This window comes from Chrysemys picta, chromosome 12, assembly GCF_011386835.1.
Source record: "Chrysemys picta bellii isolate R12L10 chromosome 12, ASM1138683v2, whole genome shotgun sequence".
NCBI lineage: Eukaryota > Metazoa > Chordata > Testudines > Emydidae > Chrysemys > Chrysemys picta.
Genome location: NC_088802.1, coordinates 29,330,226 through 29,342,207, shown reverse-complemented (window position 1 = coordinate 29,342,207; position 11,982 = coordinate 29,330,226). Strand labels below are relative to the sequence as shown.

The following is an 11,982-nucleotide window of genomic DNA, read 5'->3' as shown; positions in this document are numbered from 1 at the left end:
GACCTGGGTGAGATGAGGCAGAACTGAGGTGCTCGCTGACACCACATTTTTGGGATTCTCAATGTTTTCCCTCAATCGCCAGATGGTTTCAGTGTCAGTTTTACCAACTCCTTACCTATGTGGGTATCTCTCAGAATCTCCCTTTCCTGGCAGGCCTGGAGATCGGGTACCCATGGCTCTTCCCATTGTTCCAGCCGGGTGATCAGGTCAGGTTTGGGAATGGGAAATCCTGCTCGGGGGTGAAAAGAGACAAGATCAGGGTGCATGGAAGATTGGTAGAGTATTTGTCACAAAGGACATTCCTGGAGTTGAACCTGTGCCTGTGCTGTGCTGGGGGAACATGGAATCCAAGAGGATGGGAATGTGGTCACTGAGCCCCCTTGGGAAAGGCAGATGTCTGGGGAGGTGAGAGGAATTGTTACACCCTCACTAGGAGTTTGCAGGATCTGTGCACTCTGGGGGCCTTGCTGACACACACACAACTCTGGAGTTAAACCCCTGTCTATTTCTAAACCTGCAAAGCCCAGACCCCCCCTCATGGCTGGAGCTAGTCCCAAGAAGGGAGGTGAACAGGATGTGACAGTGCACCGCATATTCTTCATAGCGATATTATTATAAGATAATTATAGCGTAATTATTATTCCTTTTTTGCAAGACGGGTCATGTAAGATGTTATTGGAAAAGTTATGATTTGCTGAATATGAATATCCAATTTGTATGCAAGTATAATTTTTGTATCTAAAGTTATGATTATTGCCTCAGGATCTGTAATTCAAATGGGCTTACTCTGGAAAACACCCACAGCCAGCCTTTCAGGTACAACAATGAAGAAGCCAGACGGGGCTGATGGTCCATCAGCAAAGACAATGGACTGTGGAATAGCTTAAGCTTTCTGTGGGCGTTTTGGCCAGCCAGTTAGCAGTGGCTGCTATAACTCTACAAGGACATGTGACCAGACCACTTGTCTCTGGACTCCATTTTGCAATGTCAGTATTTTTCCACAAACCAGTCTGGGAACCAAGTTTTGAAACAAAGGGTTCCCACCACATGCTAAAGCTATCCAAGGCAGGGAGTGAATTCATCTGTTGTTCTTCACTCCCCATACAAGAAGACTCCTGGAAACACCTGAGGAACAAAGACTGAACTGGGGGAAGTGCTGGATCCAGGCTGAAGGGATTTCTAGCCTGTGTATAAAGACCTGAGAAACCCAAGCTGTAAAACTAACACAGCTTGTGCCTTAAGAATCTATAAGTCTGCCTGTACTATCAGTTAGGGTGAGAATCTGCTAACATATCCAATCTAAGCTTAGTTTGTGTTTTGTTTATTTGCTAGGTAACCTGCTTTGATCTGTTTGCTATCACTTATAATCACTTAAAGTCTATCTTTTGTAGCTAATAAACTGGTTTTATGTTTTAATCTAAACCCAGCGTGCCTTTAAGTGAAGTGTCTGGGGAAAAAAATCTTAGCTTGATTTAACACAAGTTTCTTGCATTTCCTCCCCACACTGAGGGGGCAGGCGAACTCTATGACCTTACCCTGTGCAGCGTAATATGGTATAATTTTGGGTTCATACTCCAGAGGGGGTGCATGCCTGGGGAGCTGGGAGTTATCCTGGTTGTAGCATTCCTGTTGTTGGTTCATGCAGGGGCTGGACAGAGAGCCTGCATGTAACTGCAGCGGGGTGTGTCCCTGCCTGTGTGGATGCTGGTGGAAGTGTAGGACTGGGAGTGGGTTTGCAGCTTGTCACAGAAGCACAGTTTGAGAGGGAGCCCAAGCCTTGTGGGTCAGAGGGCTCAGTGGTACCCCAGTTCCAGGTGGCACCCCAGGGGGAACCAGTCACACAGGGATTCTGTGTGTGCCTTAGAAATAATACAGACAGGACAATACATGACTTCTGGCCCCTTGAAAGCTGGAGGGGTGGGGATGAGATAGAATGTCCATTAGGTTTTGACACCCCTATCTCATTGGAGGGTGTAAGGAGATGAAAGTCTCTCTCACACAGCAGCTGTGGATTATAGGGTTGGTTCACCTCCAGTCAGGGCCGGCTCTGGCTTTTTTGCCACCCCAAGCAAAAAAAAAACAAAAAACCTGCGGGGTTGGGGGGGAGCATGGAGCGGCGAAGCAAAAAAAAAAACACACACAAAACACCTGCGGGGTGGCCGGAGTGGCAAAGCAGGAAAAAAGAAAAAAAGAAAACCCATGGGGCGGCCGGAGCAGCAAAGCACACACACACACACACACACACACAAAAAACACTTGCGGGGTGGCCGGAGCGGCAAAGCAGGAAAAAAAAAACCCACTGGGCGGCCGGAGTGGCAAAGCACACACACAAACACACTACAGCCTTGGATACACTTACAGATGTACAGCGCTGTGAGTTAAACCTGACTTCGTGCAGCTGAGTAGGGAAAGCGCTGCAGTCTGTCCACATTGACAGGTGCCCAGCGCACTGTCGTGGCCACATTTGCAGCAATTGCAGCGCTATTGGGAGCGGTGCATTATGGGCAGCTATCCCACAGAGCACCTTTTCCCATTCTGGCGCCGTGGGTTGTGGGAAGGGGGCGTGGGTGCGGGGAATTCTGCGTCCTGTCCCAATGCCCCGTGATGCATCGCTTCACATCCCAGAAATCCCTTTGTTTCCGTCCACCTTTGGCGCCATCTTTCAACGGTTTCTGTGCAGCGCGATCTGTCTGCGGGAAATGGAGTCCGAACTGCTGAGGCGTATGCTGACGACTCTCGCCAGCACGTCCCGTTTGGCTGTCGAACTATTCCTTAAGATCCAAAGTGACAGTGAGAGTGAGGGTGAGGAGTCCGACAATGATATTGAGCCGCGTAACGCGTGCAACACGAAATTGCTTGTGGCATTCACAGACATGTTCAGCACCGTGGAACTCCACTTTTGGGCTCGAGAAACAAGCACCGAGTGGTGGGATCACATCGTCATGGAAGTCTGCGATGACGAGCAGTGACTGCAGAACTTTCAGATGAGAAAAGCCACTTTCATGGGACTGTGTGAGGAGCTTGCCCCGACCCTGCAGCGCAAGGACATGAGATTGAGAGCTCCCCTGCCAGTGGAGAAGTGGGTGGCTATTGCAATTTGGAAGCTGGCAACTCCAGACAGCTACCGGTCGATCGCAAACCAGTTTGGAGTGGGAAAGTCAACCGTTGGAATAGTGTTGATGCAAGTTTGCAAGGCCATTAATCGCATCCTACTCAGAAGAACCGTGACTCTGGGTAACGTGCAGGAAATAGTGGATGGCTTTGCACAAATGGGGTTCCCTAACTGTGGAGGGGTGATAAATGGGACGCACATTCCTATTCTGGCACCACCCCACCTAGGATCCGAGTACATTAATCGGAAGGGGTATTTCTCTATGGTTCTCCAGGCGCTTGTGGATCACCGTGGGCGTTTCACTGACATTAACACAGGCTGGCCCGGAAAGGTGCATGACACACGCATCTTTCGGAACACTTGGCTGTTCAGGAAGATGCAGGCCGGGACTTTTTTCCCAGAGCGGAAGATCACGGTAGGGGAAGTTGAAATGCCCATTGTGATCCTTGGAGATCCCGCTTACCCATTAATGCTGTGGCTCATGAAACCCTACACAGGGAGCCTTGACAGCAGCAAGGAACGGTTTAACTACAGGCTGAGCCGGTGCCGAATGACTGTGGAGTGTGCCTTTGGCCGTTTAAAGGCCCGCTGGCGATCTCTGTATGGGAAGCTGGACTTGGCCGAAAACAGCATCCCTGCGGTTATATCCGCGTGCTGTGCCCTCCATAATATTTGTGAAGGGAAGGGTGAAAGTTCACTCAGGCATGGACCTCTGAGGTTCAACACCTGGAGGCTGAATTTGCACAGCCAGAGATCAGAGCTATTACAGGGGCCCAGTGCGGGGCTGCAAGGATTAGGGATGCCTTGAGGGAGCACTTTGAGGCTGAAACCCAGCAGTGATATCTGGTGCGCTGCACGGGTGTGAAGTGCAGTAGTTCCAATCTTTAGGAATCAGTGTTTGCTAAGCAGACAAGCAGATTTGCAGTGCCTGTTTATTTCCTGGGCTAAGGAGTCTTTTACTTTATGCAATAATAAAGAATGTTTTCAAAGCCAAAAAATCCATTTATTGAAAAGAAAAAAACATTATTTATTGAAAAGAAACAAGGGGGTGGAGTGGGGAACAGTACAATCACAGATTCGTGTATGTCCTGTCTGGTGTGCTGTGCAGGGAATGCTGCACTTCAGGACAGCTATACTGCATGGTGATGGGGGTTGAGTGCAGAGGGTAAGGGTCGTGGTTTTCAGGGCTGGGTGGTGAAGATACTGGTGTTGGAGGCAGCAGGTGGTGTGAAGAACACGGAAGTTGGGGAAAGTGGGTTGGAGGTGACAGTGGGGCACAACGGAAAGAGTTTTGGGACAAGGGCTGTAGGGTGGGGTGGTGTTTGTGTTTGCGGTACTGCTCCTCTTTCTGCATGGCTACCAACTCCTGGATAACGTCTGCTTGGCGCTCCAGGATGCTTATGAGCCTATCAGTGCTTTACTGCTGGTGCGCGGTGCTTTGCTGCCGGTGCGCTGCATTTTCCTGGCGGATCCTGCTTTCTCTCTCCCTCCAGTTCTGTGCTTTCTCATTCTCTTTAATAGATTGCTGCATCACTTCTTGCAGCATGTCTTCTTTGCTTTTTCGCGGTCTCTTCCTGAGTCTTTGCAGTCTCTGAGGAGGCGATAAGAGGGACGGCTGAGGTCTCAAGGTTGATGCAGCTGTATAGGCAAAATGCAACATTTAACAGAGGCAGCATTGTTTATACCTGACAGAGTAATGATTCCCCCCGCACTTAAGGAGTAGACAAGAACACAGGGTCTACACAATAGCATAATTTTCCCATCCGAAACAGAGCACACACGTCCCACGGGAGCCTCAAAATGGTGAGTAAGGGGGACTGATTGTTTCAGGGCTGCACTGTCCTCTGGGTTTCTGTGCCTTGGGGAGAGCCAACAGCTTCAGGGGGCACCTACACTGAACACTTTCCCAACATTTTCCACAGGAGTTCGTCCTGGACGATATCCCGCTGCTGAGGGTGACCTGGGAAGCAAGGGAGCGTCTTCTACTGCAATGCGGCTTCCGCCCTGGCCCATATGCAGCTTGCCTGTGTGCAGCAATGGTCTCCTCGCGGCACAGTGGCGCGGACATGTTAGCCTGGCTGGGACAAGAACCACGGTGGCTCTCCCGATAAACCTGCACAAGCGCATTGCACACGTTCTGCATGAGACATTCGAGGAGATTACCAAGGCCGATTACCGCAATGTGATAAACCACATTAATGCACTATTCCGCATCTAGGCATGCATGCCTAATCCTCCTCTCCCAAAGAGCCCGCACCGAAAAAATTCCTTCTCGAAAAAAAAAAAAAACGCTTACCGGGAACCTGCTCTTTTGTTTGTCCTTCACCAAGTACCAGCCGCTGCGACTGGCTACCTTTCTCCTGGCTCGAGAAGAGCTCCTGGCTGCATGGCTCCAGGGATTCCGGGATGTCTCCATCTGGCTCACCACCATCACTCCCGTTTTCCTCCTCCTCCTCCTCTTCCTCCCCCCCCACCGGCTCTGAAGTGTCCATGGTGGTGCTCGGAGTGGAGGTGGGGTTAACCCCAAGTATCGCATCCAGCTCTTTGTAGAATCGGCAGGTCGCAGGGGGAGCACCAGAGCGGCCGTTTGCGTCGCGGGCTTTGCGGTAGGCACTCTGCAGCTCCTTCACTTTAATTCTGCACTGGAGGGCGTCCCGGTCATGGCCCCTTTCCATCATGTCCTTTGATACCTTCCCAAAGGTATCGTAATTCCTACGGCTGGAGCGCAGCTGGGACTGTACAGCTTCCTCCCCCCCAAACACTGATGAGGTCCAGCAACTCGCCATTGCTCCATGCTGGGGCTCGCTTGGCGCGTGGAGGCATAGTCACCTGGAAAGATTCGCTGATAGCACTCCAAACAACGCCGGGCTGAGCAAACAGGAAGGGGATTTTTAAAATTCCCGGGGAATGTAATGGGTGGGTCACATGGTTGGTTACCTGAGGCCAGGGCAGTAGCGTTTGAACTGATGACCAGAGTGGCTAGAACAGGCATTGTGGGATACTGCCAAATAATTCTAGAGGCCATTCACAGCGCATTGGGCGGCCACACTGGCGCTGCAGTGGCAGCGCAATACTCGCTATTCCTCTCGGAGAGGTGAAGTACATGCAGTGCTGCAACCACGGAGATACAGCACTGCAAATGCCTTGCCAGTGTGGACGGGGAGTGAGTTACAGCGCTAGGGGAGCCTTTACAGCGCTGTAACTCGCAAGCGTAGCCAAGGCCAAAAACACCTGCAGGGCAGCCGGAGTGGTAAAGCGCGCGCACACACACACACACACACACACACACACACACACACACACACAAAACACCTGCGGGGTGGCCGGAGCGGCAAAGCAGGGGGGAAAAAAAAAACCCTGCAGGGCGGCCGAAGCCAGGATGCAGGCAGACTCCCTGTGCTGCAGACGTGCAGCGGAGTGCGCGCCCGGTCTATCGGGGGGCAGGAGGGAGCGGGGGGGAGAGAGAGAAGTGGGGCAGCCAGGGCTTCAGCGGGGCGCTCGCGATGCGGCCCCTCCCACTGCGCCGCCTGCCTCCTACAGGGCGGCCAGAGCAGCAAACCAAAAAGAAAAAAAAAAAAGGGCAGCCGGAATGCCGCCCCTTGGAATCTGCCGCCTCAAGCACGAGCTTGCTCGACTGGTGCCTGGAGCTGGCCCTTCCTCCAGTCTATCTCTCCAAAGATGCACCTGACAGATTTGGAAATGCAGACCCCATGGCTTCTAATAACAGAGAGGCCAGGAAAGCCTTACCCAGTGAGGTCACATTATCATAATTCTCCTCCATGACTTCCCTGTACAGGGCTCTCTGACCAGGGTCCAGCAGGGCCCCCTGCCCCTCGGTGAAATACACAGCCACATCCTCGAAGGTCACCGGCATCTGAAACAACAAATTTTCCCTACTCAGCACCTGCTGACACAGCCACAATCCCACTATTCATGGGAAGGAAGAAAGGAAGGAAGCAAGCAAGCCAGCTCACCGGGGGGAGGGGGGAAGGGGGGGGGAACAGAGGAGCAGAATCTCACCCCCACCCTCAGGGCCGGCTCCAGGCACCAGCTTGTCAAGCAGGTGGTTGGGGCGGCTACTCCGGAGAGGAGCGGCACGTCCAGCTATTCAGCAGCAATTCGACAGACAGTCCCTCACTCCGGCTCAGAGCGAAGGACCTCCCGCCGAATTGCTGCCGCAGATCGCGATCGCGGCTTTTTTTTTTTTTTTGGCTGCTTGAGGCAGCCAAAACCCTGGAGTCGGCCCTGCCCATCCTGCTCAGAGCAGCCAGGAAGCTTCAGGGAGTGGCAAGAAAGTGAGAGCTCCATGTCCCTCCCAGCAAACAGAGGAGGGCAGCGTCTTCTCATTTACCACAAACCTACTAGGCACAGGCTGATGTAGGAAGCAGAGCTCTGGGCAGGGGACAGAGACAGGAATCCCAGCACCCTCCCTTTGTATTCCCCGCAGTCTCTACCTAGTGGGTTCAGGCTCCAGCACTGTGGTCTGTTTTCCCAGCCCTGTCCAGGGGGGTGGGGCTGAGGAGACGGTTCCTGTTTCAGAAATGGGGGAATGTTCGCCTCCCAATAAGCCTGTTCATAAATCAGGCCTTAGCCTGAGCAAGTCTCAGTGGGTTTTTCAGACCCTATCCTCCTCCCTACCTGACCCTGTGTATTTTTTTTTTGGCCTTCCTAATTATATGTTTATACTTCATTTGCCAGAGTTTATGCTCCTTTCTATTTTCCTCAATAGGATTTAACTTCCACTTTTTAAAGGATGTCTTTTTGCCTCTCACTGCTTCTTTTACTTTGTTGTTTAGCCATGGTGGCACTTTTTATTGTGTCTTTTTAATTTGGGGTACACATTTAAGTTGAGCCTCTATTATGGTATCTTTAAAAAGTGTCAATGCAGCTTTCAGGGATTTGACTTGTGGCACATACCTTTTAATTTCTGTTTAGCTAACTTCCTCATTTTTTGTATAGTTCCCCTTTCTGAAATTAAATGCTACCACGTGGGGTGCTGTGGTGATTTCCCCCTCACAGAGATGTTAAATTTAATTATATTATGGTCACTATTACTAGACGGTCCAACTATATTCACCTCTTGGACCAGATCCTCTGCTCCACTGAGGACTGTATCAAGAATTGCCTCTCCTCTTGTGGGTTCCAGGACTAGCTGCTCCAAGAAGTAGTTATTCAAGGTGTCAAGAAACTTTATCTCTGCATCCCATCCTGAGGTGACATGTACCCAATCAATATGGGGATAGTTGAAATCCCCCATTATTATTGAGTTTTTTATTTTTGTAGCCTCTCATCTCCCTGAGCATTTCACAGTCACTATCACCATCCTGGTCAGGCGGTCCCTACTACTGTATTCTTGTTATTCAAGCATGGAATTACTAGATTCTATGATACAGTTTGGTTCATTTAAGATTTGTATTTCATTTGATTCTACGCTTTCTTTCACATATAATGCCACTCCCCCACTAGCACAACCTGTTCTGATCTTCCGATATATTTTGTACCCTGTATTACTGTGTCTCATTGATTATCCTCATTCTATCAAGTTTCTGTGATACCTACTATATCAATATCCTCATTTAATACCAGGCACTCAAGTTCACTCATCTTATTATTTAGACTTCTAGCATTTGCACATAAGCACTTAAAACAATTGTCACTTTTTAGCTGTCTGCCATGACATGGTGTAATTGAATGGGCCTTTTTTTTCCATTTGACTGTTTCTCATCAGATCCTTCCCGTATTTTATCATCCTCCATCCTCTCCTCCTTCCTAGGACATAGGGAATCTCCATTAATAGATCCTCCCCTAAGGGATGTCTCTGTCTGAACCACGTGCTCCTCCACACCTGTCAGCTTTCCCCCAGCTCTTGGTTTAAAAACTGCTCTATGACCTTTTTAATTGTAAGTGCCAGCAATCTGGTTCTATTTTGGTTTAGGTGGCGCATATCCTTCCTGTATAGGTTCCCCCTTTCCCAAAAGGTTCCTCACTTCCTAATAAATCTAAACCCCTCTTCCCTAAACCATCGTCTCATCCACACATTGAGTCCCTGTAGTTTTGCCTGTCTACCTGGCCCTGTGCATGGAACTGGAAGAATTTCAGAGAACACTACCATGGAGGTCCTGTACTTCAATCTCTTACCTAGCAGCCTGAATTTGGCATCCAGGACCTCTCTCCTGTCCTTCCCTATGTCATTGGTACCTACATGTACCACGACCACCGGCTCCGCCCCAGAACTACACATAAGTCTGTCTAGATGTCTTGAGAGAGACACGGTGGGCAAGGTAATATCTTTTACTGGACCAACTTCTGCTGGGGAAAGAGATACGCATTTGAGCTACATAGAGCTCTTCTTCAGGTCTGGGAAATGTACTCAGAGTGTCACAACAAATACAAAATGTTTAGCATTAGTAGGTAACACATATTTCAAGGGACCATTCAAGGAGAAATTGGTCCAATAAAAGATATTATCTCACCCACCTTGTATTTTTAATATACTGGGACTGACATGGCTTCAGCAACACTGTATTAAATATGAAATGGCAGAACTACTAACTGTGGTATGAATCTTTTGCTAAAATCAGCATCTGTAGCAGAAGACTGGACGATAGCTAACATAATCTCCAGAGGCAATCCTGGCAATTACAGGCCAGTAAAACTAACTTCAGTACCAAACAAATTGGTTGAAAGTATAGTAAAGAACAGAAATATCAGAAACATATATAAACATTATATGCTGGAGAACAGTCAACATAGCTTCTTCAGGCCAGAGAGAGGCAGACACTAGCCTCTTCTCTGTCTGGTGGCAGCAGCTAATGACTGAGTATCCCTGGTCTCCTCCAGCAGTCCCAGGGACAGCCAGGCAGATGTGATCTCATTCGCCCATTCGGATCTATCCCCTGCTGTTCTGGCAGTGACTCTGAGCCCTGAATCCTGCTCAGAAATCCAAGAGAGGCCCTGGTCCGTCCTGTCACTCCAGACAGTCCCAGTCAGGAACCAGAGCCCAGAAATCATGAGTTTGGCTTAAGAAAATAATGCAATCGTGTGTCTGTTGGGGGCAAGTTCCGTGGGGATATTTGCCTTGTAGCTTTGGAGCCCTTAGGGCTTAGTCCCCTGCGGGCCCCCCCCCCGCGTGACCATTTCCTCTAAAAACAAAATCCCGCGCTGGCTGCTGGGCGGGGCAGCTCCCCCCTCCCCGCCCTGTGTGCTGGGGGAGCTGCCATTGAGATCCATCTCTCAGGATCGCTCTCCTTTATCACTAGCCGCTCTCCCCATTCAGCCTCCGCTTGCACCGCCGTTCTCCCTCCAGCCTCACCCCCATCCCCACATATTCCTTCTATCCCAGCCCTGTTCCTTCCCGCCCCAGGATTCTCCTCCCGCACCCCGAGTCTCCGGCATTGCCTCATCCTCCCTGCTGCGCAACCACTGCCCCCCTACTCCCATTCCGCCCCCTGCATCCCTGTTCAGCCCCTTCTACCCCCTCACACATCCCATTTCATCCCTCAATCCCCTCCTGCCCACACACCCCCTGCCCCTCTTCAGCCCCTTCCGGCTCCCACCCCCCCCTTTATCCTCCCACGAGTCGCTGTCCCAGCCCTCCCCAGGGCGCGCGCTAGCTTCACCCGCCCTGCAAACAATGGGAGCTGGCGGCAGCTTTCCTGGGCACGGGGCAGGAATCGCAGCCAGCTCCGCTGGGAGCAGCCTGGGGGCAAACCCTCCCCCTGCAGCCAGGTTGGCACCAGGGGGCACCGCTCCCTGCGTCTCTTACCTCCCCTCCAAGCGGTGCCCTCCCTGGGAGCAGGGGCTGGGGCCCGGAAAGGGGGGTCCTGGCCAGGCTGGGGTCTCTGCACTGGGAGAGGCTCCTGGGGAGCACTGGGAATGTTACTGCTCGAGATTCACCTCTCCCGGCTGCAGCCAGGGCTCCGGAGTCCCAGCAGCAGCGGCCGGGGCTCAGGGATCTTGCAATGAGCGTGAGCTCCTCACAACGCCCCAGTCACTGCAGCGAGCGCGATTCACTTCCTGCTGCCCAGCCTGAGTGACCCCAGCGATCGCTCCCAGAGCCGCATCCCAGCTTCTCCTGGGTCCTAGCGAGCAAGGTATTGCACTGCAGTCCCCCTGCCCTAGACCCTGCCTCCTGGGGCCCCATGTCCCCTGGGCACAGGCAGCTTCTCTCAGCATAAAGGGGGCATCATACATAGAAGCCACTGTGTCAATGAGCAGAAAGGAGACGTCAAGATCCCAAGATGAGGGGAGAAGGGGCATTTCCATGGAGACTGGGCATTGTTCCATGGAGTCCCCAGTATTAACAGGGACACATGGGGGTCCTGGTCCTAGACAGGCTGCCCAGGATCGGGAGCAGCAGGAGACAGGTTTCTCGGTAACACTGACTCTGTGTGTGAGTCACTCTGATCACAGACTGGCACAGGGAGCAGTTTGTCAGAGACGGTCTCTTGTCTCCACACCAGGCTCACTTGCTATTAGCCCTGGGCCAGAATTACAAGCTCCGCTCCCTTAACTCGGGCCATGTAGCTGTCAGTGCTTTGCCATCAGGTTCCTCTGATTATTGATAGGGCTGGATTAACCCATCACTGGGTAATAGGCAACACCCCACCATTTCTGCCCCCTGCCAGTCCCCCTCTCCTGGCTGGCTCCCCCATGTGGGCACTGAGAGCAGCTCCCCATGCTGCGCCTGAATCTTGGCAATGAAGCACCAGCTGGTCTGGTTCTGAGGCTGGTGCTCTGAGGACTCTGGATAGGCCCGAATGTCCCACCATGGTTGCAAGAAGGGGAGGGAGGGGAGCATCTGGGGCCAAAATTGACCCAGTGGCATTGTGCCATGTGAGTTGAAACACCAAATTTAGCCTCCCCCCACC

The 11,982-nt window shown here is 51.6% G+C and overlaps 1 protein-coding gene across 4 annotated transcripts in view; it reads right to left on the bottom strand.

The window, feature by feature from the left end:
• Window positions 1–11,169, bottom strand: part of LOC101948741 (zinc finger protein 707-like) — a 41,710-nt gene extending 30,541 nt beyond the window's left edge. The window contains exons 1-4 of one of the 4 annotated variants that reach the window (XM_065562639.1): window positions 11,009–11,169; window positions 6,860–6,986; window positions 5,409–5,980; window positions 4,094–4,750 (exon numbers count right to left, since the gene is read on the bottom strand). In XM_065562639.1, coding sequence (XP_065418711.1) covers window positions 4,530–4,750; window positions 5,409–5,898 — 711 coding nt within the window. In that variant the 5' untranslated portion in view covers window positions 5,899–5,980; window positions 6,860–6,986; window positions 11,009–11,169 and the 3' untranslated portion in view covers window positions 4,094–4,529. Of the gene's footprint in view, window positions 1–115; window positions 230–4,093; window positions 4,751–5,408; window positions 6,752–6,859; window positions 6,987–8,189; window positions 10,602–11,008 lie in introns of those variants that run through there. The other 3 variants (XR_010591716.1, XM_065562642.1, XM_065562640.1) reach the window with 3 other exon arrangements.
• Window positions 11,170–11,982: the final 813 nt, after the last annotated feature.